General features: G+C 65.0%; 1 protein-coding gene across 1 annotated transcript in view; it reads left to right on the plus strand.

The window, feature by feature from the left end:
* Positions 1 to 4,126: 4,126 nt before the first annotated feature.
* The window catches only part of CHD8 (chromodomain helicase DNA binding protein 8), a gene marked incomplete at both ends in the record, with an annotated part of 19,760 nt that continues 2,149 nt past the window's right edge, over positions 4,127 to 21,737 (plus strand). Inside the window, 30 exon segments of the mRNA XM_082012417.1 lie at positions 4,127 to 4,831; positions 5,738 to 6,100; positions 6,895 to 7,268; positions 8,039 to 8,153; positions 8,241 to 8,435; positions 8,531 to 8,599; positions 8,678 to 8,733; positions 8,977 to 9,094; positions 9,199 to 9,282; positions 9,384 to 9,521; positions 9,609 to 9,734; positions 9,843 to 10,082; positions 10,174 to 10,350; positions 11,515 to 11,658; positions 11,752 to 12,007; positions 12,145 to 12,358; positions 12,434 to 12,629; positions 12,719 to 12,886; positions 13,507 to 13,686; positions 13,789 to 13,899; positions 14,002 to 14,213; positions 14,870 to 15,069; positions 15,161 to 15,317; positions 15,412 to 15,501; positions 16,962 to 17,065; positions 17,181 to 17,295; positions 17,995 to 18,070; positions 18,889 to 18,943; positions 20,711 to 20,900; positions 21,645 to 21,720. Of these exon segments, the coding sequence (XP_081868543.1) occupies positions 4,127 to 4,831; positions 5,738 to 6,100; positions 6,895 to 7,268; positions 8,039 to 8,153; positions 8,241 to 8,435; positions 8,531 to 8,599; positions 8,678 to 8,733; positions 8,977 to 9,094; positions 9,199 to 9,282; positions 9,384 to 9,521; positions 9,609 to 9,734; positions 9,843 to 10,082; positions 10,174 to 10,350; positions 11,515 to 11,658; positions 11,752 to 12,007; positions 12,145 to 12,358; positions 12,434 to 12,629; positions 12,719 to 12,886; positions 13,507 to 13,686; positions 13,789 to 13,899; positions 14,002 to 14,213; positions 14,870 to 15,069; positions 15,161 to 15,317; positions 15,412 to 15,501; positions 16,962 to 17,065; positions 17,181 to 17,295; positions 17,995 to 18,070; positions 18,889 to 18,943; positions 20,711 to 20,900; positions 21,645 to 21,720 (5,304 nt within the window).

Here is a 21,737-nt window from a genome sequence, read left to right on the forward strand (position 1 = left end):
TTGGGTAATTGCGATTTTTTTCTGCCTTTTATTAACACAAAAACATCAATTTTGCGGGGATTTGCTGCCGTTTTCCCGTTATTTCTTGATTTAAAACCGTTTTTTTCCGAGGTTTTGGCCTCGATTTTGATCGCAATTCCCTCAAAAACGGTTAACGATGAGGTTTGTGCTTTTTAATTAACGGAAAAAATCTCATTTTGGGGGGATTCCGGTGCAGTTTTGTGCATTTTTTGCAGTTAAAACTGAATTTTTGAGGGGGATTGGCCGCGATCTCGACCCAGATTTCCTCAAAAACGGTGAATTGAGATTTTTTCCCCGTGTTTTTGCCACCAAAAAAGTCAATTTGGGGGGATTTGGGTGCTTTCTGAAGCCATTTTGCGGCTTAAAATCGATTATTTGAGGGGGTATGGCGACGATTTTGACCCGAATATGCTCTTTGGGTGGTTAATTATGGATTTTTGGTGCTTTTCGCTCACAAAAAAGGCGGTTTCGGCCACTTCGGTGGCCTTTTGCCAGCGATTTGGGGGTTTAAAAGCAAGTTTTTGACAGGGTTTGGCCATATTTTCGCCCGATTTCCTCGAAAATGATGAATTTTGGGGGTTTATGCTGCTCGCTGAGGGGAAAAAAGGTCAATTCGGGGGCATTTGGGGGCCTGAAAACGGAGTTTTTTAATATTTTGAGGCCGCTCGGCCGCGGTTTCATCCCCGTTTGCCTGAAATTGTCCGGTTTTGCCTATAAAAAAGCCAATTTTGGGGGGGGGGGGTGGAACGCGGTCCCGTTTTGAGCTTTTTTTTTTGGCGGTTTCACGCTCAAGGCGGGCGGTTTTCGCGCCATTTTGAGGGGCGCTATCGCGATTTCATCGCGATTTTTTGGGGGGGGGGGCCGAGGGGCAGGGCCGCAGGGCGGCTGGAGGGGCGTGGGGAAGGGGAAACCCCAGCCCCTCCCCGTGGCCCGTTTTGGGGTGAAATACCGCGATTTTCAGGAGGGTTTTGGCGGCCGCTCGGGCTCCCGGCGCGGGCGGGGAAAGGCTTAAGGACCCCTTGTCCCCGCGGGGAGACAAGATGGCGGCCGCGCCGGGCTGCCCGCCGCGCTGCCTGACGCCAGAGCGGGCGTGGCCTCAGGCAGCGCCACGGCCACCCCTTAAGGCCCCCCCCATGGGTGTGCGCGTGTGTGTGGTGGAGGGGGGGTGACTTCCGGGTAGAGGCCCAGGCCCCCCCCCCCGCGCGCTCACAACCTACCTCGCTAGCTCAATCCCCCCCCCGCCCCCTTTTTTCCGGGGCGATTAACCAATCGCCGGCGGAGGAAAGGGGGAAGGGGGCGGGGCCGGCGGCCGACGCCAGCCGGTTGCGTTGCGCCGTGCGCGCGCCGCCGCCTTGTTCTGGCGCCCGCCGGGTGAGGCCAAACGCCGAAGCGCGGGGGGGGGGGAGACGGACCGAACACACCCCCCCCGCCGCCCCTCCCCCCCCCGGCCCCCCGCCCCTCCCCCCCCCCCGCTGCCGCAGGTAAGGCCCCGCCGGTTATTTTGGGGGGGAGGGGGGCTGGGTGGGGTGGGGGTGGGTTGATTGATTTATTTATTTATTTGCTGGGGGGGGGGGGTGTGGGCTTTGCTCCCCCCCCTCCATCCCCTCACGGATGGTTTGGCCCCGCCCCCTGGCGGAGGTGGGGGGGGCGGGAGGGACTGGGAGGGCCGGTGGCCTCTGACTGGGGGTCCCAGTGCCCCCCAGTGCCCGCTGACTGGGGGTCCCAGTGCCTCCCAGTGCCCCTAACTGGGCACCCCACTTCCCTGTGACTGGGCGTCCCAGTGACCCCCTGACTGGGGGTCCCAGTGCCTCCCAGTGCCCCTAACTGGGCACCCCAGTTCCGTCTAACTGGGAGTCCCAGTGACCCCCTGACTGGGGGTCCCAGTGCCCCTAACTGGGCACCCCACTTCCCTGTGACTGGGGGTCCCAGTGACCCCCTGACTGGGGGTCCCAGTGCCTCCCAGTGCCCCTAACTGGGCACCCCAGTTCCGTCTAACTGGGAGTCCCAGTGACCCCCGACTGGGGGTCCCAGTGCCCCTAACTGGGCACCCCACTTCCCTGTGACTGGGGGTCCCAGTGACCCCCTGACTGGGGGTCCCAGTGCCTCCCAGTGCCCCTAACTGGGCACCCCAGTTCCATCTAACTGGGAGTCCCAGTGACCCCTTGACTGGGGGTCCCAGTGCCCCTAACTGGGCACCCCACTTCCCTGTGACTGGGGGTCCCAGTGACCCCCTGACTAGGGGTCCAGTGCCTCCCAGTGCCCCTAACTGGGGGCACCCCAGTTCCGTCTAACTGGGAGTCCCAGTGACCCCCTGACTGGGGGTCCCAGTGCCCCTAACTGGGCACCCCAGTTCCGTCTAACTGGGAGTCCCAGTGACCCCCTGACTGGGGGTCCCAGTGCCCCTAACTGGGCACCGCACTTTCTTGTGACTGGGGGTCCCAGTGACCCCCTGACTAGGGGTCCAGTGCCTCCCAGTGCCCCTAACTGGGCACCCCAGTTCCGTCTAACTGGGAGTCCCAGTGACCCCTTGACTGGGCGTCCCAGTGCCCCCCAGTGCCCCTAACTGGGCACCCTACTTCCCTGTGACTGGGAGTCCCAGTGACCCCCTAACTGGGGGTCCCAGTGCCCCCTAGTGCCCCTAACTGGGCACCCCAGTTCCGTCTAACTGGGGGTCCCAGTGACCCCCTAATTGGGGGTCCCAGTGCCCCTAACTGGGTACTCCAGTGCCGTCTAACTGGGCGTCCCAGTGACCCTTTAACTGGGCACCCCAGTGTTCTCTGACTGGGGATCCCAGTGCCCCCCATCACACCCTTACTGGGCAACCCAGTGTCCCCAGTTCTCCTCTAATTGAGGGTCCCAGTGCCCCCCCAGTTCTCCCTTTACTGGGGCTCCCAGTTTGCCCCAGTTCCCTCTAACTGGGCACCCTGTGCCCCCCATTTCCCTCTACTTGGGGGGCCCAGTGCCCCCAGTTCCTTTGAACTGGGTACCTCAGTACCCCCCAGTTCCCCCCTTACTGGGCATCCCGGTGCCCCCTAATTGGGGGTCCCAGTTCCCTCCAGTTGCCTCTAACTGGGGGTCCCAGTGCCCCCTAACTGGGAATCCCATTGACCCTCTAACTGGGGGTCCCAGTTCTCTCCAGGGGCCTCTAACTGGTGGGCCCAGTGCCCCCCACTTCCCTTCTAAGTGGGGAGCCCAGTGCCCCCCAGTTTGCTCTAACTGGGCCCCCCAGTGCCCCCATTACTGGGGATCCCAGTGTCCCCCAGTTCCCTCTAACTGGGGGTCTCAGTGCCCCCATTACTGGGCATCCCAGTGTCCCCCATGTTCTTCTAACTGGGGGTCCTAGTGCCCCCGTTACTGGGGATCCCAGTGTCCCCCATGTTTTTCTAACTGGGGGTCCCAGTGCTCCCCAGTTCCCTCTAACTGGGAGTCCCAGTGCCCCCATTACTGGGGATCCCAGTGTCCCCCAGTTCCTTCTAACTGGGGGTCCCAGTGTCTCTGTTACTGGGGATCCCAGTGTCCCCCATTTTCTTCTAACTGGGGGTCCTAGTGCCCTGTAATTGGGGACCCCAGTGTCCCCCAGTTCCCTCTAACTGGGGGTCCCATTGCCCCCATTACTGGGCATCCCAGTGTCCCCCAGTTCCCTCTAAGTGGGGGTCCCATTGCCCCCATTACTGGGCATCCCAGTGTCCCCCAGTTCCCTCTAAGTGGGGCTCCCAGTGCCCCCACCCCCTCTGGCCATTTTGGGGGGGCGTCTCCACACATGGGGGGGGCAATGTGGGGTGGGGGTACAGATGGGGGGGGCTCCCATTGGGGTGGGGGTACGGGGCGTGGGGGGGGGGGGCAATTTGGGGTGGGGGTACAGATGGGGGGGGCTCCCATTGGGGTGGGGGTACGGGGCGCGGGGGGCGGGGGGCAATTTGGGGTGGGGGTACAGACTGGAGGGGGGGTGCAGAGCGAATTTCGGGGGGGGGGGTCGGGCTATTCCCACCCCCCCACCCTCATTCTCTCCTCTCCCCACAGCCCGGCGCTCCGGACCCCCTCGCCGCCCCCCGAGGCCTGACGTCAGCCCCCCCCCGCCCCCCCCCCTCGGACCCCCCTCCCCAAAATGGCCGACCCCATCATGGACCTCTTCGACGACCCCAACCTTTTCGGCCTCGACCCCCTGACGGACGAAACCTTCCCCCCCCCCTCCCACGACCCCATCGAAGAAGCTTTGGGTTTTTCGGGGGCTTTAGACCCCCCCCAAGCTCCCCCACCCCCCCCGGACCCCCCTCTCTGTCCCCCCCAAAACCCTTCCCCTCCCCAAAACCCCCCCGACGCCCCCCGGCTCCCCCCGGACCCCGACGTCCTCAGGCGGGGTAACCCCTTCATGGGGGTGGGCGCCGCCGCCGCGCCCCCCGCCGCGCCCCCCGCCCCCTCTTCGGCGACGGGGCTCCCCCAGCCCCCCAAAATCGTCATCCTCAAAGGGCCGGCGACGGGGGGCGCCCCCCAACCCCCCCCCGGCCCCCCCCAGCCCCCGCCGCCCCCCAACGGGGGCAAGTTGACTTTCGCCAAAGTTTTGACGGGGACCCCCCAGCTTCGCCCCGGCGTTTCCGTCGTCGCCGGGAACGCCGCCGCCATCTTGACCGGCAAAGCCGCCCCCGCCGCGACCGGCGGGGGGACCGGCAACGCCCCTCCCCCCGCCGCCGCCGTGCACCGATTGGTTCAACCGGGAAGACCCGTCAAGCAATTGGTCTTGCAACCGGTCAAGGCCGGGGGGGCCGGGACCCCCCTGAAACCCGCCGTCACCCTGACGTCGGCGCCGGCGCAGGTGACGCGGCGCAGGGGGAGTGGGGGGGAGGACGCGGGGGCTCAGGGATGGGGCGGTGGCCGTTGGTCAAGGTTGGGGTTGTCTTCTTGGGTTGGGGTCTGGGGGGTTGGGGGGCTCTGGGGGCGGGGTGGTTTCCAAGGTCAATATCAGCTTGATGGGTTGGGGGCTGGGGGGTTGGGGGCTTGGGGGGCAGTGGGGTGGTCTTCAAGGTCAAGGTGGTCTCTGGGGGTTGGGGGCTTGGGGATGGGGCGGTGGCCGTTGGTCAAGGTTGGGGTCATCTTCCTGGGTCGGGGGTTGGGGGGGTTCTGGGGGTGGGGGGGTGGTCTCCGTGGGTCGGGATCTGTGGGGTTGGGGGGTTCCGGGTGGGAGTTGGTCATCACCAGAGTCAGGGTCACGTTCCAGCCATTAGAGGGGTCCTCAAAAGTCCTTGAAGGCTTCAGGGTCAAGGTCTCCTTACTGTGGGGTCCTCAAAGCCCTTGAGATGAGCAAGGTTGGGGACCTCCCAACAGTGGGGTCTACAAAGCCCTTGAGAAGTTCAGGGTCAAGGTCTCTTGGCTGTGGGTCTCCAAAGTCCATGAGACCCTGACACTTGGGGTCAGCTCCCAACAGGGGGGTCCACAAAGCCCTTGAGATGTCCAGGGTCAACGTCTTCTGTCTGTGGTGTCCCCAAAGCCCTTGAGATGCCCAAGTTTGGGGTCACCTCCCAACAGTGGGGTCCCCAAAGTCCTTGAGGTGACCAGGGTTGGGGTCACCTCCCAACGGTGGGGTCCCCAAAGACCTCGAGATGCCCAGACCCGGTGTCACCAACCCCTGGTGGGGTTCCTTGAGCTCCTACGGGTCAAGCTCCCCTCTCAGCTTCTCCGGACGTCTTCTCCCGGCACTGACCCCGCCCCTTCTTTCCCGTAGGGCGAATCGAAACGCATCACGCTGGTGTTGCAACAGCCGCCGGGCGCCGGCGCCCCTCCCGGCCAACGGCACGTGGTGTTGGGCAGTTTGCCCGGCAAGATCGTGTTGCAGGGCAACCAACTGGCCGCCCTCGGGCAAGCCAAAGGGACGCCGGGGCAACCCGCCAAGGTGGTCACCATTCAGCTCCAGGTTCAACAGCCCCCCGCCGGCCAAGCGGGAGCCCCCCAGAAGATTCAGCTCCTCCAGCAACCCGGCGGCGCCGGTGGGCAACCGGCTCCCGTCGCCGTCTCCTCGGTGCCGCAGGTGGTGGGGGGCGCCGGGCAGAGGTTGACGGTGCCGTTGAAGGTGGTTTTGCAGCCCCAGGTGAGGATCCGCGGCGTTTCGGGGCTGGGGGACACACACACACACGGCAGGGGCTCTTGTTGGGGCAGTCTTGGCGTTGGCGCCCAACCACCATCCCCGTTGCGGCCAACTTGGGTCCCGTGAGGTTGGGCCCAACCCATGGTCTTGGCGTTGGGTCCAACCTGTGGTCTTTGTTGCACCCAATCGTGGTCTTGGGTCCACTTTTGGACCTCCAGTTGGGCCCAGCCCATGGTCTTCATTGGGTCCAACCCATGGTCTTTGTTGCACCCAACCTTGGTCTTGGACCCAATTTTGGCCTTCCAGTTGTGTCCAACCCATGGCCTTGGCGTTGGTGCCCAACCAACGTCCCCGTTGCACCCAACTTTGGTCCTGTGAGGTTGCACCCAGGTCTTGGTGTCCATTGCACCCAACGCATGGTCTTGGGGTTGCGCTCAAACCTCAACCCATGGTCTTCGTTGCACCCAACCTTGGTCTTGGTGTTGACCCAACCCATGGTCTTCGTTGCACCCAATTGTGGTCTTGGGTCCAGTTTTGACCCCCCAGTTGGGCCCAACCCATGTTCTTCGTTGGGTCCAACCCATGGTCTTCCTTGCACCCAACCTTGGTCTTGGACCCAATTTTGGCCTCCCGTTTGCCCCCCAACCCTTGGTCTCCGTTGCCCCCCAACCGTGGTCCCTTTGGATGCCACCGAGGACCAAAATTGGGTGAAACTCTTGATCCAGGTGTTGTCCCTAAGCTTGGTCCGTCCCGTTGCCCCCGGCCTTGGCCCCACCTGGATTTTCACCTTCTCGTAGGCCGGCTCATCTCAGGGCGGTTCTCCTGGTCTGTCGGTGGTGAAGGTGCTGAGCAGCAGCGAGGTGGCCGCCCTGGCCGGCCCGGGCTCGCGGGGCGCCTCGGAGGAGAGCCGCAAACTGGAGCACCAGAAGAAGCAGGAGAAAGCCAACCGGATCGTGGCCGAAGCCATCGCCCGCGCCCGAGCCCGGGGGGAGCAGAACATCCCCCGCGTCCTCAACGAGGACGAGCTGCCCAGCGTCCGGCCCGAGGAGGAGGGCGAGCGCAAGCGCCGGCGGAAAGGGGCCGGCGAGCGCGGGGGAGCCAAGGAGGAGCGGCCGCGCAAGGGCAAGGGGCAGGGCGGTTCCGGCAAGAGCAAGGGGCGCAGCAAACCCAGGTGAGATGCCTTCAGCTCCAGAAAACCGCGTGGTCGCACCCGAATTTAGCCGGGAGGGGGCCGGCTGGCGGGGTGTGTCTTTGTTGGGGCCGTCCTGGCGTTAGCGCCTGACCGCGATCTTCATTGGCGCCCGACCATGGTCTTGTTGACGCCCAACCATGGTCCCGTGGCACCCGACTGCAGTCTCGTTGGCGCCCAACCATGGTCCCGTGGCGCCCGACCGCGGCCTCGTTGGCTCCCAACCATGGTCCCGTGGCGCCCGACCGCGGCCTCGTTGGCGCCCAACCATGGTCCCGTGGCGCCCGACACATCCCATGGTGCCCGACCGTGGTCTCGTTGGTGCCCGACCGTGGTCTCGTTGGTGCCCGACCCGTCCCATGGCGCCTGACCGTGGTCTCGTTGGCGCCCAACCATGGTTCCATGGCACCCGACTGCGGTCTTGTTGGTGCCCAACTCGTCCCATGACGCCTGACCGTGGTCTCGTTGGCGCCCAACCATGGTCCCATGGCGCCCGACCGCGGTCTTGTTGTCGCCCAACCCATCCCATGACGCCCGACCGTTGTCTCGTTGGCGCCCAATCGTGGTCCCATGGCACCCGACCCGTCCCATGCGCCTGACCGCGGTCTCCTTGGCGCCCAACCTGTCCCATGGCGCCCGACCACGGTCTCCTTGGCGCCCAACCCGTCCCTGTCGCGCCCCGCCTCGGCCTGGGAGCAGACCCCCGGAGAAGCGGTCCCTCCCCGCTCCTCACGCCCCGCCTCGCCCCGTAGCACCATCACGCCGGTGGTGGGCAAGAAACGGAAGCGCAATGCCTCCTCCGACAACTCGGACGCCGAGGTGATGCCGGCGCAGTCGCCGCGGGAGGAAGAAGAAACCAGCGTGCAGGTACGGTGCCGGCGAGAAGCCCGTTGCCGGCAGCCCGCGGGGTTCCGCGCCCTTTTCGGTGCGGCGCCGCAGCTCCGCTCTCCGCAGAAGCGACGGTCGAATCGGCAAGTCAAGCGGAAGAAGTACACCGAGGACTTGGACATCAAGATCACCGACGACGAGGAGGACGAAGAGCTGGACGTGACGGGGCCGGTCCGCCCCGAGCAGCCGCCGGCGCCGCAGCCCCCCGCGCCGGAGCCGGAGCCGGAGGGCGAGACGTTGCCCTCCATGCAGTTTTTTGTGGTGGGGGCGGGTCTTCGTTTTCGTCTCCCCGAAACGCCGCGGCGGCGGACGCCGCCGCCATCTTCCGACTCTTCATCTCTCTCCCCCGCCTCCAGGAGAACCCCAGCGAGGAGGACGCGGCCATCGTGGACAAGGTCCTCTCCATGAGGGTGGTGAAGAAGGAGGTGAGGGATCCCCGCCGCGCCGGTGGGGCGGGGGCTTCTGCCGGCGCGACGCCGACGCTGACGCCTTCCTCTCCGCAGCTTCCCTCGGGCCAGTTGACGGAATCGGAGGAATTTTTCGTCAAATACAAGAACTAGTAGGTGGCCGGACGCGGGGGAAAGGGCGCGGGGCGTCCCCTTGGAGGGGAGTCGACGGCGCGGTCGGGCGGTCGAGCCCGTCGAGTTGTCTCCGACCAGGTGGCTCTTTGCCCCCAAAAAAAGGCGTTTTGGGGGTTTTTTTGGGGGTGGTTTTTTTTTTTTATGAGCCGACGGTGCCCGGAAACGGTTTTGCCGACCCCCAAAACGGCCCCGACCCCAAAATTTGCCCCCCCCTTGCGCAGCTCCTACCTCCACTGCGAGTGGGCCACCATCGACCAGCTGGAGAAGGACAAGAGGATCCACCAGAAGCTGAAGCGCTTCAAGACGAAGATGACGCAGATGCGACACTTCTTCCACGAGGTGCCGGCGGGGGCGGAGGGGCCGGGGGGTGGGTTTCGGGGGGAGGACTGGCTCGGGGAGAGATCGCCCGCCCTCTTTTTTTCACCCCCCCTGACTCCCCGCAGGACGAAGAACCCTTCAACCCCGACTACGTGGAGGTGGACCGCATCTTGGACGAGTCCCACAGCGTCGACAAGGACAACGGGGAGGTGCGGGCGGGGGCGGGGGTCACCCCTCCCGGTCCCCGAAACCGGCGTTTTCCCCCCCCCCCGCCCTTACCCGCGCCCCCTTTTCCCGTCCCGCGTCGCAGCCGGTGGTCTACTACCTGGTGAAGTGGTGCTCCCTCCCCTACGAGGACAGCACCTGGGAGCTGAAGGAGGACGTCGACGAGGGCAAAATCGGCGAATTCAAGCGCATCCAAGCCCGGCACCCGGAGCTGAAACGTTTGGTGAGCCCCCCCGGCTCCTCCCCCGCCTCCCCGCCCCCCGCCCCGCTCCCCGTTTCGGCAGCCGCCCGTGTCTTCTCCCCGCTCCAGCCCCGTCCCCAGGCCGGTTCCTGGAAGAAGCTGGAGCTCTCCCACGAGTACAAGAACCGCAACCAGCTCCGCGAGTACCAGCTGGAGGGGGTCAACTGGTTGCTCTTCAACTGGTACAACAGGCGAGTGGCGGGGCGGGGAATTCGGGGAGGGAGCGGAGGGGGGACGTCGCCAACCGGCCTCTTCCTCCTCCTCCTCCTCCTCCTCCTCCTCCTCCCGCCTCCCCGCAGGCAGAACTGCATCCTGGCCGACGAGATGGGTTTGGGGAAGACCATCCAATCCATCGCCTTCCTCCAAGAGGTCTACAACGTCGGCGTCCGCGGCCCCTTCTTGGTCATCGCCCCCTTGTCCACCATCACCAACTGGGAGCGGGAGTTCAACACCTGGACGGAGATGAACAGCATCGTCTACCACGGCAGCTTGGCCTCCCGCCAGATGATCCAGCAGTACGAGATGTACTGCAAGGACGCGCGGGTGAGGCGCTTTCGGGTCTTCTCCTTGGCCGGAACCTCTTCCCCGAGGTCGGGTGATGAGGTGGGAGCTCCCTTCGTCTCCTTTTCCCAAGGGTCGTCTCATCCCCGGAGCCTACAAGTTCGACGCCCTCATCACCACCTTCGAGATGATCCTCTCCGACTGCCCCGAGCTGCGGGAGATCGAGTGGCGTTGCGTCATCATCGACGAGGCCCACCGCCTCAAGAACCGCAACTGCAAGCTGCTCGACAGCCTCAAGCACATGGACCTGGTGAGAGACGGGGTGGGCGGGGGACGCGGAGACCCCGTCTCCTCTCCGTGGGGGCAAAGCGGGGTTCCCTGAAGGTGTGTGTGGGGCCTTGGGTGTCCCTGGAGATGTTTGGCATCATCTTGAGCCCTTGAGGGATGACCCTGAAGGTGCGTGTGGGGTCTTGGGTGCCCCTGGAGTTGTTTGGGCTCATTCCACCCCCATGGGTCAGCCCTGAAGGTGCATGTGGGGTCTTAAGTGCCCCTGGAGATGTTAGGGCTCATCCCACCCCCCATGGGTCGTCCCTCAAGGTGTGTGTGGGGCCTTGGGTGCCCCTGGAGATATTTGGGCTCATCTTGAGCCCCGAGGGTCGGCCCTGAAGGTGCGTGTGGGGCCTTGGGTGCCCCTGGAGATGTTTGGGCTCATCTTGAGCCCCGAGGGTCGGCCCTGAAGGTGCGTGTGGGGCCTTGGGTGCCCCGGAGATGTTTGGGCTCATCCCACCCTTCATGGGTCGGCCCTGAAGGTGCGTGTGGGGCCTTGGGTGCCCCTGGAGATGTTTGGGAGCATCCCACCCCTCATGGGTTGGCCCTGAAGGTGTGTGTGGGGCCTTGGGTGCCCCTGGAGATGTTTGGGCTCATCTTGAGCCCCAAGGGATGACCCTGAAGGTGCGTGTGGGGCCTTGGGTCCACCTGGAGATGTTTGGGCTCATCCCACTCTCCATGGGTCGGCCCTCAAGGTGCGTGTGGGGCCTTGGGTCCACCTGGAGATGTTTGGGCTCATCCCACCCCCCATGGGTCGGCCCTGAAGGTGTGTGTGGGGCCTTGGGTGCCCCTGGAGATATTTGGGCTCATCTTGAGCCCCAAGGGATGACCCTGAAGGTGCGTGTGGGGCCTTGGGTGCCCCTGGAGATGTTTGGGCTCATCCCACTCTCCATGGGTCAGCCCTGAAGGTGCGTGTGGGGTCTTAAGTGCCCCTGGAGATGTTAGGGCTCATCCCACCCCCCATGGGTCGTCCCTCAAGGTGCGTGTGGGGCCTTGGGTGCCCCTGGAGATGTTTGGGCTCATCCCACTCTCCATGGGTCGGCCCTCAAGGTGCGTGTGGGGTGCTGGTCATACCTGGAGACGTTCGGGCGCGTCCCCACGCCTGTCCCAGCCCGTGCCCTGACCTTCTGCACCCCCCGGTCACCAGGAACACAAGGTCCTCCTGACGGGCACCCCGCTGCAGAACACGGTGGAGGAGCTCTTCAGCCTCCTGCACTTCCTGGAGCCCTCCCAGTTCCCCTCTGAAGCCGAGTTCCTCAAGGACTTCGGGGATCTCAAGACGGAGGAGCAGGTGGGGACGACCGGGAGGACCCCGAAGCCTTCGCCGGCCGCCTGGGTCCTCCCCGGCCGGCGGTGACTCCTCCCCGCTGCTCCTGCCTCGCAGGTCCAGAAGCTCCAGGCCATCCTCAAGCCCATGATGCTCCGGCGGCTGAAGGAGGACGTGGAGAAGAACCTGGCGCCTAAGCAAGAGACCATCATCGAGGTGGAGTTGACCAACATCCAGAAGAAATACTACCGGGCCATCCTGGAGAAGAACTTCTCCTTCCTCTCCAAGGGGGCCGGTCACACCAACATGCCCAACCTTCTCAACACCATGATGGAGCTCCGCAAGTGCTGCAACCACCCCTACCTCATCAACGGTGAGGAGCCGGGGGGACGGCCTGGTGGGTTGTCCCCGGTCCGGACGGCCTCGGGGGAGGGGGGTCAACGCCCGAGAAGGTCTCGGCCCGCCTCCCCGCCGACGGTCCCCCCCTCCGCCTTCCTTCACCTCCTCCAGGCGCGGAGGAGAAGATCTTGGCCGAATTCCGGGACTCGTGCCACCACCACGTCCCCCACGACTTCCACCTCCAGGCCATGGTCCGCTCGGCCGGCAAGCTGGTGCTGATCGACAAGCTCTTGCCCAAGCTGAAGGCCGGCGGCCACAAGGTGCTCATCTTCTCCCAGATGGTCCGATGCCTCGACATCTTGGAGGACTACCTCATCCAGAAGAGGTGAGCGGGCGGGGCGCCGGGGGCGGGGCGCCGGGCGGACCGCCGTGACCTCCGAACCGCCGCGCCCGCCTTCAGGTACCTCTACGAGCGCATCGACGGGCGGGTGCGGGGCAACCTGCGCCAGGCGGCCATCGACCGCTTCAGCAAGCCCGACTCGGATCGCTTCGTCTTCCTCCTCTGCACGCGCGCCGGCGGCCTGGGCATCAACCTCACCGCCGCCGACACCTGCATCATCTTCGACTCCGACTGGAACCCCCAAAACGACCTCCAGGTGAGCCCACCTCCGCCGCCCCACGTCCGCCCCCGGCCTCCCGCCGGCTTCCGCCCGAACCCGCCCCCCGGGGGCGTCTTCTCCCGCAGGCTCAAGCGCGGTGCCACCGGATCGGGCAGAGCAAGGCGGTGAAGGTCTATCGCCTCATCACGCGCAACTCCTACGAGCGGGAGATGTTCGACAAGGCCAGCCTGAAGCTGGGGCTGGACAAGGCGGTGCTGCAGTCCATGAGCGGGCGGGAGGGCAACATCGCGGGGGTAAGGGGGCGGGAAGACCACGGGGACGGGGTCCACCGGGAGAAGTTGGGTGTGAAAACCACGGGGATGGGGTCTACCGAGGGAAACGGGGCGTGAGGAACACGGGGATGGGTTCCACCAGGAGAAACAGGGTGTGAAGACCACGGGGATGGGGTCTACCGAGGGAAACGGGGCGTGAGGAACACGGGGATGGGTTCCACCAGGAGAAACAGGGTGTGAAGACCACGGGGATGGGGTCTACCGAGGGAAACGGGGCGTGAGGAACACGGGGATGGGTTCCACCAGGAGAAACAGGGTGTGAAGACCACGGGGATGGGGTCTACCGAGGGAAACGGGGCGTGAGGAACACGGGGATGGGTTCCACCAGGAGAAACAGGGTGTGAAGACCACGGGGATGGGGTCTACCGAGGGAAACGGGGCGTGAGGAACACGGGGATGGGTTCCACCAGGAGAAACAGGGTGTGAAGACCACGGGGATGGGGTCTAGCACGGGAATCGCGTTGCGAAGACCTTACTCTTGAGGGACGCGGGTCTTGGGGGCGGTTTGGGCCGGGCCCCGGCGCCCCGTGGCGTGGTCTGTCCCCCCGCCCACCCTCCTCTTCTCCGCCCTCCTCCGGCAGATCCAGCAGTTCTCCAAAAAGGAGATCGAGGACCTCCTGCGCAAGGGGGCCTACGCGGCCATCATGGAAGAGGACGACGAAGGCTCCAAGTTCTGCGAGGAGGACATCGACCAGATCCTGCTGCGCCGCACCACCACCATCACCATCGAGAGCGAGGGGAAGGGGTCCACCTTCGCCAAGGTATCTCCCTGGCTTCCACCGTCGGCGCGGGGTGGGTGGGGACGGGGACATCTCCCCTCCCCACCACGCCTCGGGAGAGGTCAACTCCTCGCCCGACTCCAGGCCAGCTTCGTGGCTTCCGAAAACCGCACCGACATCGCCTTGGACGACCCCAACTTCTGGCAGAAGTGGGCCAAGAAAGCCGACCTGGACCTGGACCTCCTCAACAGCAAGGTTGGAGAAGACAACGGCGGGGCCGGAGCGGCCAAAGGAGGTGGTGGTGGGGGGGGAGGTTGGCCGACGCCTGACGGGGAGGTCTTCTCCTCGGCGTCCCAGAACAACCTGGTGATAGACACGCCGCGGGTGCGCAAGCAGACGCGGCACTTCAGCACCCTCCGGGACGACGACCTGGTGGAGTTCTCGGACCTGGAGAGCGAGGATGAGGAGAGACCCCGGTCCCGGCGCCACGACCGGCACCACCACGCCCTGCCCCACGCCTACGGCCGCACCGACTGCTTCCGCGTGGAGAAGCACCTCCTGGTCTACGGGTGGGGACGGGCGGGGGTGGCTGCCGGGAGGAGGTTCTTGGTGGGGAGGGCAAACCAGGTCCAGCTCTGGTGGCCACCAGGAGGAGGTTCTTGGTGAGGACAGGTCCAGCTCTGGTGGCCACCAGGAGGAGGTTCTTGGTGAGGACAGGTCCAGCTCTGGTGGCCACCAGGAGGAGGTTCTTGGTGAGGACAGGTCCAGCTCTGGTGGCCACCAGGAGGAGGTTCTTGGTAGGGAGAGCAAACCAGGTCCAGCTCTGGTGGCCACCAGGAGGAGGTTCTTGGCAGGGAGGGCAAACCAGGTCCAGGTGTGGTGGCCACCAGGAGGAGGTTCTTGGCAGGGAGGGCAAACCAGGTCCAGCTCTGGTGGCCACCAGGAGGAGGTTCTTGGTGGGGAGGGCAAACCAGGTCCAGCTCTGGTGGCCACCAGGAGGAGGTTCTTGGTGAGGACAGGTCCAGCTCTGGTGGCCACCAGGAGGAGGTTCTTGGCAGGGAGGGCAAACCTGGTCCAGGTGTGGCCACCATGAGGAGGTTCTTGGTGAGGACAGGTCCAGCTCTGGTGGCCACCAGGAGGAGGTTCTTGGTGGGGATGGCTGCTGGGAGGTGGGGAGACCCCAGGCAAGGCCCCCCCGGCCGCTGACCCCCCTCCTCCCCGCCAGCTGGGGGCGCTGGCGGGAGATCCTGTCCCACGGGCGCTTCAAGCGCCGCCTTTCGGAGCGCGACGTGGAGACCATCTGCCGCGCCATCTTGGTCTACTGCCTCCTCCACTACCGCGGCGACGAGAACATCAAGGGCTTCATCTGGGACCTCATCAGCCCCACAGAGAACGGCAAGGCCAAGGAGCTCCAGAACCACTCGGGTGAGGGGGCTCGCGGGAGCCTGGGGACGACCGGGGACCTCCCGAGGTCCCACCTTGACGTCTTTCTCCTTCCTCCGCCCCTTTTCTCCAGGGCTTTCCATCCCGGTTCCTCGAGGTCGGAAGGGGAAGAAGGTCAAGTCTCAAAGCACCTTTGATGTCCACAAGGCCGAGTGGATCCGCAAGTACAACCCCGACACGCTCTTCCAAGACGAGAGCTACAAGAAACATCTCAAGCATCAGTGCAACAAGTGGGTGGGGGTCTTCTCGGAGGTCCCCGAGACCCTCCCCACCCGCCCCGCCGGCTTCTTTTTGGGTTGACCGCCCGGTTCCGCCACCCCCCAGGGTTCTGCTGAGGGTGCGGATGCTCTACTACCTACGGCAGGAGGTCATCGGGGACCAGGCGGAGAAGGTGCTGGCGGGGGCGGTGGCCAGGTGGGTCCACGGGAGCTTCCTTGGGGTGCTCCAGGGTCTCTCTTGGGGGGGTTTGGGGTGCTCCAGCCCCTCTCCGGGGTGGTTGGGGGTGCTCAAGAACCTCTTTGGGGTGCTCCAACCCCACTTTGGGGAGGTTTGAGGTGCTCCAACTCAACATTGGGGTGCTCCAACCCAACTTGGGGTGCTCCAAGCCAACTTTTGGGTGGTTTTGGGTGCTCCAGCCCCACTTTTGGGTGCTCCAAGCCAACTTTGGGGCGGTTTTGGGTTCTCCAACCCAACTTTGGGGAGGTTTGAGGTGCTCCAGCCCAACTTTGGGGTGCTCCAGCCCCTCTCTAGGGTGGTTGGGGGTTCTCAGGAACCTCTTTGGGGTGCTCCAACCTAACTTTGGGGACGTCTGAGGTGCTCCAACTCAACATTTGGGGGCTCCAACCCAACTTCTGGGTGGTTTTGGGTGCTCCAGCCCCACTTTTGGGTGCTCCAACCCAACTTTGAGGCACTCCAACCCAACTTTGGGGTGGGTTTGGGTGCTCCAACCTGACCTTTGGGTGCTCCAAGCCAACTTTGGGGTGGTTTTGGGTGCTCCAACCCAACTTTGGGGTGGGTTTGGGTGCTCCAACCCAACCTTTGGGTGCTCCGACCCAACTTTGAGGCACTCCAACCCAACTTTGGGGTGGTTTTGGGTGCTCCAACCCAACTCTGAGGCACTCCAACCCAACTTTGAGGCACTCCGACCCAACCTTTGGGGTGGGTTTGGGTGCTCCGACCCAACTTTGGGGTGGGTTTGGGTGCTCCGACCCAACTTTGGGGTGGGTTTGGGTGCTCCGACCCAACTTTGGGTGCTCCGACCCAACTTTGGGGTGGGTTTGGGTGCTCCGACCCAACTTTGAGGCACTCCAACCCAACTTTGGGGTGGGTTTAGGTGCTCCAACCCAACTTTGGGTGCTCCAACCTAAAGTTTGGGTGCTCCGACCCAACTTTGAGGCACTCCAACCCAACTTTGAGGCACTCCAACCCAACTTTGGGGTGGGTTTGGGTGCTCCAACCCAACCTTTGGGTGCTCCGACCCAACTTTGAGGCACTCCAACCCAACTTTTGGGTGGGTTTGGGTGCTCCAACCCAACCTTTGGGTGCTCCGACCCAACTTTGAGGCACTCCAACCCAACTTTGGCGTGGTTTTGGGTGCTCCAACCCAACTTTGAGGCACTCCAACCCAACTTTGGGGTGGGTTTGGGTGCTCCAACCCAACTTTTGGGTGGGTTTGGGTGCTCCAAGCCAACTTTGGGTGCTCCGACCCAACTTTGAGGCACTCCAACCCAACCTTTGGGTGCTCCGACCCAACTTTGGGACTCTCCGACCCCCTTTCGCCACGCTTTTGGGCTCTCCAGCCCCTCTCTGGGCCGGTTTTGGGTGCTCCGGCGCCGTTTCAGCGCCCCCCTGACCCCGCCCCGCGCCCCCCGCAGCGAGATCGACATCTGGTTCCCGCTGGTGGAGCAGCTGGAGGTCCCCACCTCTTGGTGGGACGCCGAAGCCGACAAATCCCTCCTCATCGGCGTCTTCAAACACGGTACGCGGCCGGCGCCCGTTTCGGGCCGAAACTCGGCGAAACCGGGGCCGGGGGGCGACCTCACCGAACCCCCGTGATTTTTGGGGTGGTTTGGGGGTTTTTTGGGGGGGTTTAGGCTACGAGAGGTACAACACGATGCGCGCCGACCCCGCGCTCTGCTTCCTGGGCAAGGCCGGCCGCCCCGACGAGAAGGCCATCGCCGCCGAGCAGCGCGCCGACGTCGGCGACGGGTGAGCGCCGTGGGGGGCCCCGCCCCGCCCCGGGGCCATCCCGAGCCCCTTTCGGGGTGTTTTGGGGTCCCCCAGCCCCACTTTGGGGTGTTTTGGGGTGACCTGATCCCCCTTTGGGGTCCCCCGGACCCATTTTGGGGTGTTTTGGGGTGACCTGATCCCCCTTTGGGGTCCCCCGGCCCCATTTTGGGGTGACCTGATCCCCCTTTGGGGTCCCCCGGCCCCACTTTGGGGTGTTTTGGGGTGACCTGATCCCGCTTTGGGGTCCCCCAGCCCCACTTTGGGGTGTTTTGGGGTCCCCCAGCCCCATTTTGGGGTGTTTTGGGGTGACCTGATCCCCCTTCGGGGTCCCCCGATCCCGCTTTGGGGTCCCCCAGCCCCACTTTGGGGTGTTTTGGGGTGACCTGATCCCCCTTTGGGGTCCCCCAGCCCCACTTTGGGGTGTCCTGGGGTCCCCCCGCCCCACTGCAGGGTGTTTCGGGGTGCCCCAGCCCCACACCGGGGTCCCCCCGCCCCCCAAGTCGGAGGGTGCCGCTGATGACGCCGCCATGCTAATACCGACCGGCCGCGGGCCGGGCTGAGTTCAAGGTCACGGGCTGAGGCACCCGGCGGCCGTGGGGAGATGTGGGGCACGGGGTTGGGGGGTGGCCGTGGGGCTGGGGGGAACCCTGTCCCCACCGCCCCCTGCCTGCCCCATAGCGCGGATTTCGAGAAGGACTGTGAGGACCCCGAATACCGACCCCTGGCGGGGGCGGCCAGGGAGGGGGACGACGAGGTGAGGAGACCCCCGAACCTGCCCCACATCTGCCCCACATCCCCCTGAACCTGCCCCACATCTGCCCCACATCCCCCTGAACCTGCCCCACATCTGCCCCACATCCCCCCGAACCTGCCCCACATCTGCCCCACATCCCCCCTGAACCTGCCCCACATCCCCCCTGAACCTGCCCCACACCTGCCCCACATCCCCCCGAACCTGCCCCACATCTGCCCCACATCCCCCCCAAACCTGCCCCACATCTGCCCCACATCCCCCCGAACCTGCCCCACATCCCCCCTGAACCTGCCCCACACCTGCCCCACATCCCCCCTGAACCTGCCCCACACCTGCCCCACATCCCCCCTGAACCTGCCCCACACCTGCCCCACATCCCCCCTGAACCTGCCCCACACCTGCCCCACATCCCCCCGAACCTGCCCCCCATCTGCCCCACATCTGCCCCACATCCCCCCGAACCTGCCCCACATCTGCCCCACATCCCCCTGAACCTGCCCCACACCTGCCCCACATCCCCCCTGAACCTGCCCCACACCTGCCCCACATCCCCCCGAACCTGCCCCACATCTGCCCCACACCTGCCCCACATCCCCCCGAACCTGCCCCCCATCTGCCCCACATCTGCCCCACATCCCCCCGAACCTGCCCCACATCTGCCCCACATCCCCCCGAACCTGCCCCACATCTGCCCCACACCTGCCCCACATCCCCCCCGAACCTGCCCCACACCTGCCCCTGAACCTGCCCCACATCTGCTGCCCAGACCTGCCCCCTAACCGGGGATGCTCTGGGGTGCCCCGATCCCCCCCCCCCAGGCCGACCCACTGATGCTGCTGGACGAGGAGATCTCGGTGGTGGACGGGGACGAAGGTAAGGGGGCTGGCCCCATAGCTCCCCCCAGCCCTATAGGGCTGCCCCTGTGGAGAGGCCCCGCCCCATAGCATGCCTCTGCCCTATAGGGCTGCCCCTATGGAGAGCCTCAGCCCCATAGCATGCCTCTGCCCTATAGCCCCATGGGGGCGTGTCCTCAACTCTACTGGCCCCATAGGGTCCCCCAGCCCTATAGCGTGGCTCTGCCCTACATCCCTGTGGGACTCTAGGGAGATCTATAGGACCCCAGGGAGACCCATAGGACCCTATGGGGCCACCCCAGACCCCATAGTGACCCCCAGCCCTATAGGATATGTCTCCCCTATGTTCCCGTAGGACCCCAGGGAGCCCCATAGGACCCTGTAGGGCCCCCAGGAGCCCCATAGCAGCCCCATAGGACCCCCCAGGAGCCCTATAGGACACCATAGGACCTTACAGGAGCCCCACAGGACTCCAGGGACCCCCATAGGAGCCCCATAGACCCTCCCCCCAGGACCCTACAGGAGCCCCATAGGATCCCCCAGGATCCCCATAGACTCCATGGGATCCCCATAGGCCCCCCAGGACCCCCGTAGGACCCCTTCATAGGAGCCCCATAGATCCCCCCAGGACCCCTATACAACCCCCATAGACCCCATGGGACCCCCCATAGGACGTTTCCATAGGAGCCCCATAGGACGCCAGGGAGGCTCATAGGACCCCCACAGGAGCCCCATAGACCCCCCTAGGACCCCCATAGGACCCTACAGGAGCCCCATAGGCCCTCCCATGGGACCCCCATAGACCCCCAGGAGCCCCATAGGACCCCCATAGGTCCCCATGGGATCCCCATAGGCCCCCCAGGACCCCCATAGGAGCCCTTCATAGGAGCCCCATAGACCCCCCAGGAGCCTCATAGGACCCCCAGAGGAGCCCCATAGATCCCCCAGGATCCCCCAGGAGCCCCATAGGATCCCCAAGGAGCCCTATAGGACCCCCATGGGACCCCCATAGATCCCTCCATAGGAGCCCCATAGAGCCCATGGGACCCCCATAGACCCCCCGGGAGCCCCATAGGATCCCCATAGGTTCCCATGGGAGCCCCATAGACCCCATGGGACCCCTATAGACCCCCCGGGAGCCCCATAGGATCCCCATAGGTTCCCATGGGAGCCCCACAGACCCCATGGGACCCCCATAGCCCCCCCGGGAGCCCCATACGATCCCCATAGGTTCCCATGGGACCCCCATAGACCCCATGGGACCCCTGTAGACCCCCCGGGAGCCCCATAGGTTCCCATGGGAGCCCCATAGACCCCATGGGACCCCTATAGACCCCCTGGGAGCCCCATAGGATCCCCATAGGTTCCCATGGGAGCCCCATAGACCCCATGGGACCCCTATAGACCCCCTGGGAGCCCCATAGGATTCCCCACAGGTTCCCATGGGACCCCTATAGACCCCCTGGGAGCCCCATAGGATCCCCATAGGTTCCCATGGGAGCCCCATAGACCCCATGGGACCCCTATAGACCCCCTGGGAGCCCCATAGGATTCCCCACAGGTTCCCATGGGACCCCTATAGACCCCCCGGGAGCCCCATAGGATCCCCATAGACCCCATGGGACCCCCATAGACCCCCCGGGAGCCCCATAGGATCCCCATAGGTTCCCATGGGAGCCCCATAGACCCCATGGGACCCCTATAGACCCCCCGGGAGCCCCATAGGCCCCCTATAGACCCCATAGAGCGCCCCCCGACCCCTCTCTGTGCCCCCCCCCCCCCCCAGGACCCCCCCCCCCCGCCGGCCGCCCCCCCTGGCCGCCGGGCTCGGCGCTGACCGCGCGGCTGCGCCGCCTCGTCGCCGCCTGCCAGCGCCGCGGGCGCGGCCCCCCGGGGGAGCGCGGCGAGCGCCGCCGGCGCCGCGCCGACGCCCCCGCCCGCCTCAAGGAGCTGGCGCGGAGGGAGAAGCAGCAGAGGTGTGTGGGGGGGGTCTTTGGGGGTCCTGGGGGGGTCCTGGGGGTCTTTTGGGGGGCTGGGGGGGGTCCTTGGGGGGTCCTTGGGGGGTCCTGGGGGGGCTGGGGGGGGTCCTGGGGGGGTTTGGGGGGGAGTTGGGAGGCTTTTGGGGGGGGTGGGGGGGTCCTGGGGGGCTCGGGGGGAGGGTTGGGGGGGTCCTGGGGGTCTTTTGGGGGGCTGGGGGGGGTCCTGGGGGGCTCGGGGGGGGCTGTGGGGGGATTTTGGGGGGCTCTGGGGGGGGTGGGAGCCCCCACGTCCGAGGTTTCCGGGTGCAGAACCGGATTTTTGGGCTCCAGAACCCCCATCCCTGGTTACTGGGTTCTAGACCGCCCATAACTGGGTTTTGGTGTTCCAGAACCCCCAGAACCCCATTTTTGGGGCCCCCAGAACCCCATTTTTGGGGTGCGGGAACCCCGCGCCCAGGGGTTTGGCCATTGAGAACCTCATCGAGGCCATTTTGGGTTCTAGAACCCCCATCCCTGGCTTTTTGGGTTCTAGACCGCCCATAACTGGGTTTTGGTGTTCCAGAACCCCCAGAATCCGATTTTTGGGGTGCAGGAACCCCACACCCAGGGGTTTGGCCATTGAGAACCTCATCGAGGCCGTTTTGGGTTCTAGAACCCCCATCCCTGGCTTTTTGGGTTCTAGAACCCCCATCCCTGGTTACTGGGTTCTAGACCGCCCATAACTGGGTTTTGGTGTTCCAGAACCCCCAGAATCCGATTTTTGGGGCGCAGGGTTCCTGCTCCCGGGAGTTTGGCCATTGAGAACCTCATCGAGGCCGTTTTGGGTTCTAGAAC

Source organism: Phaethon aethereus (genome assembly GCF_964289735.1).
Source record: "Phaethon aethereus genome assembly, chromosome: 38".
NCBI lineage: Eukaryota > Metazoa > Chordata > Aves > Phaethontiformes > Phaethontidae > Phaethon > Phaethon aethereus.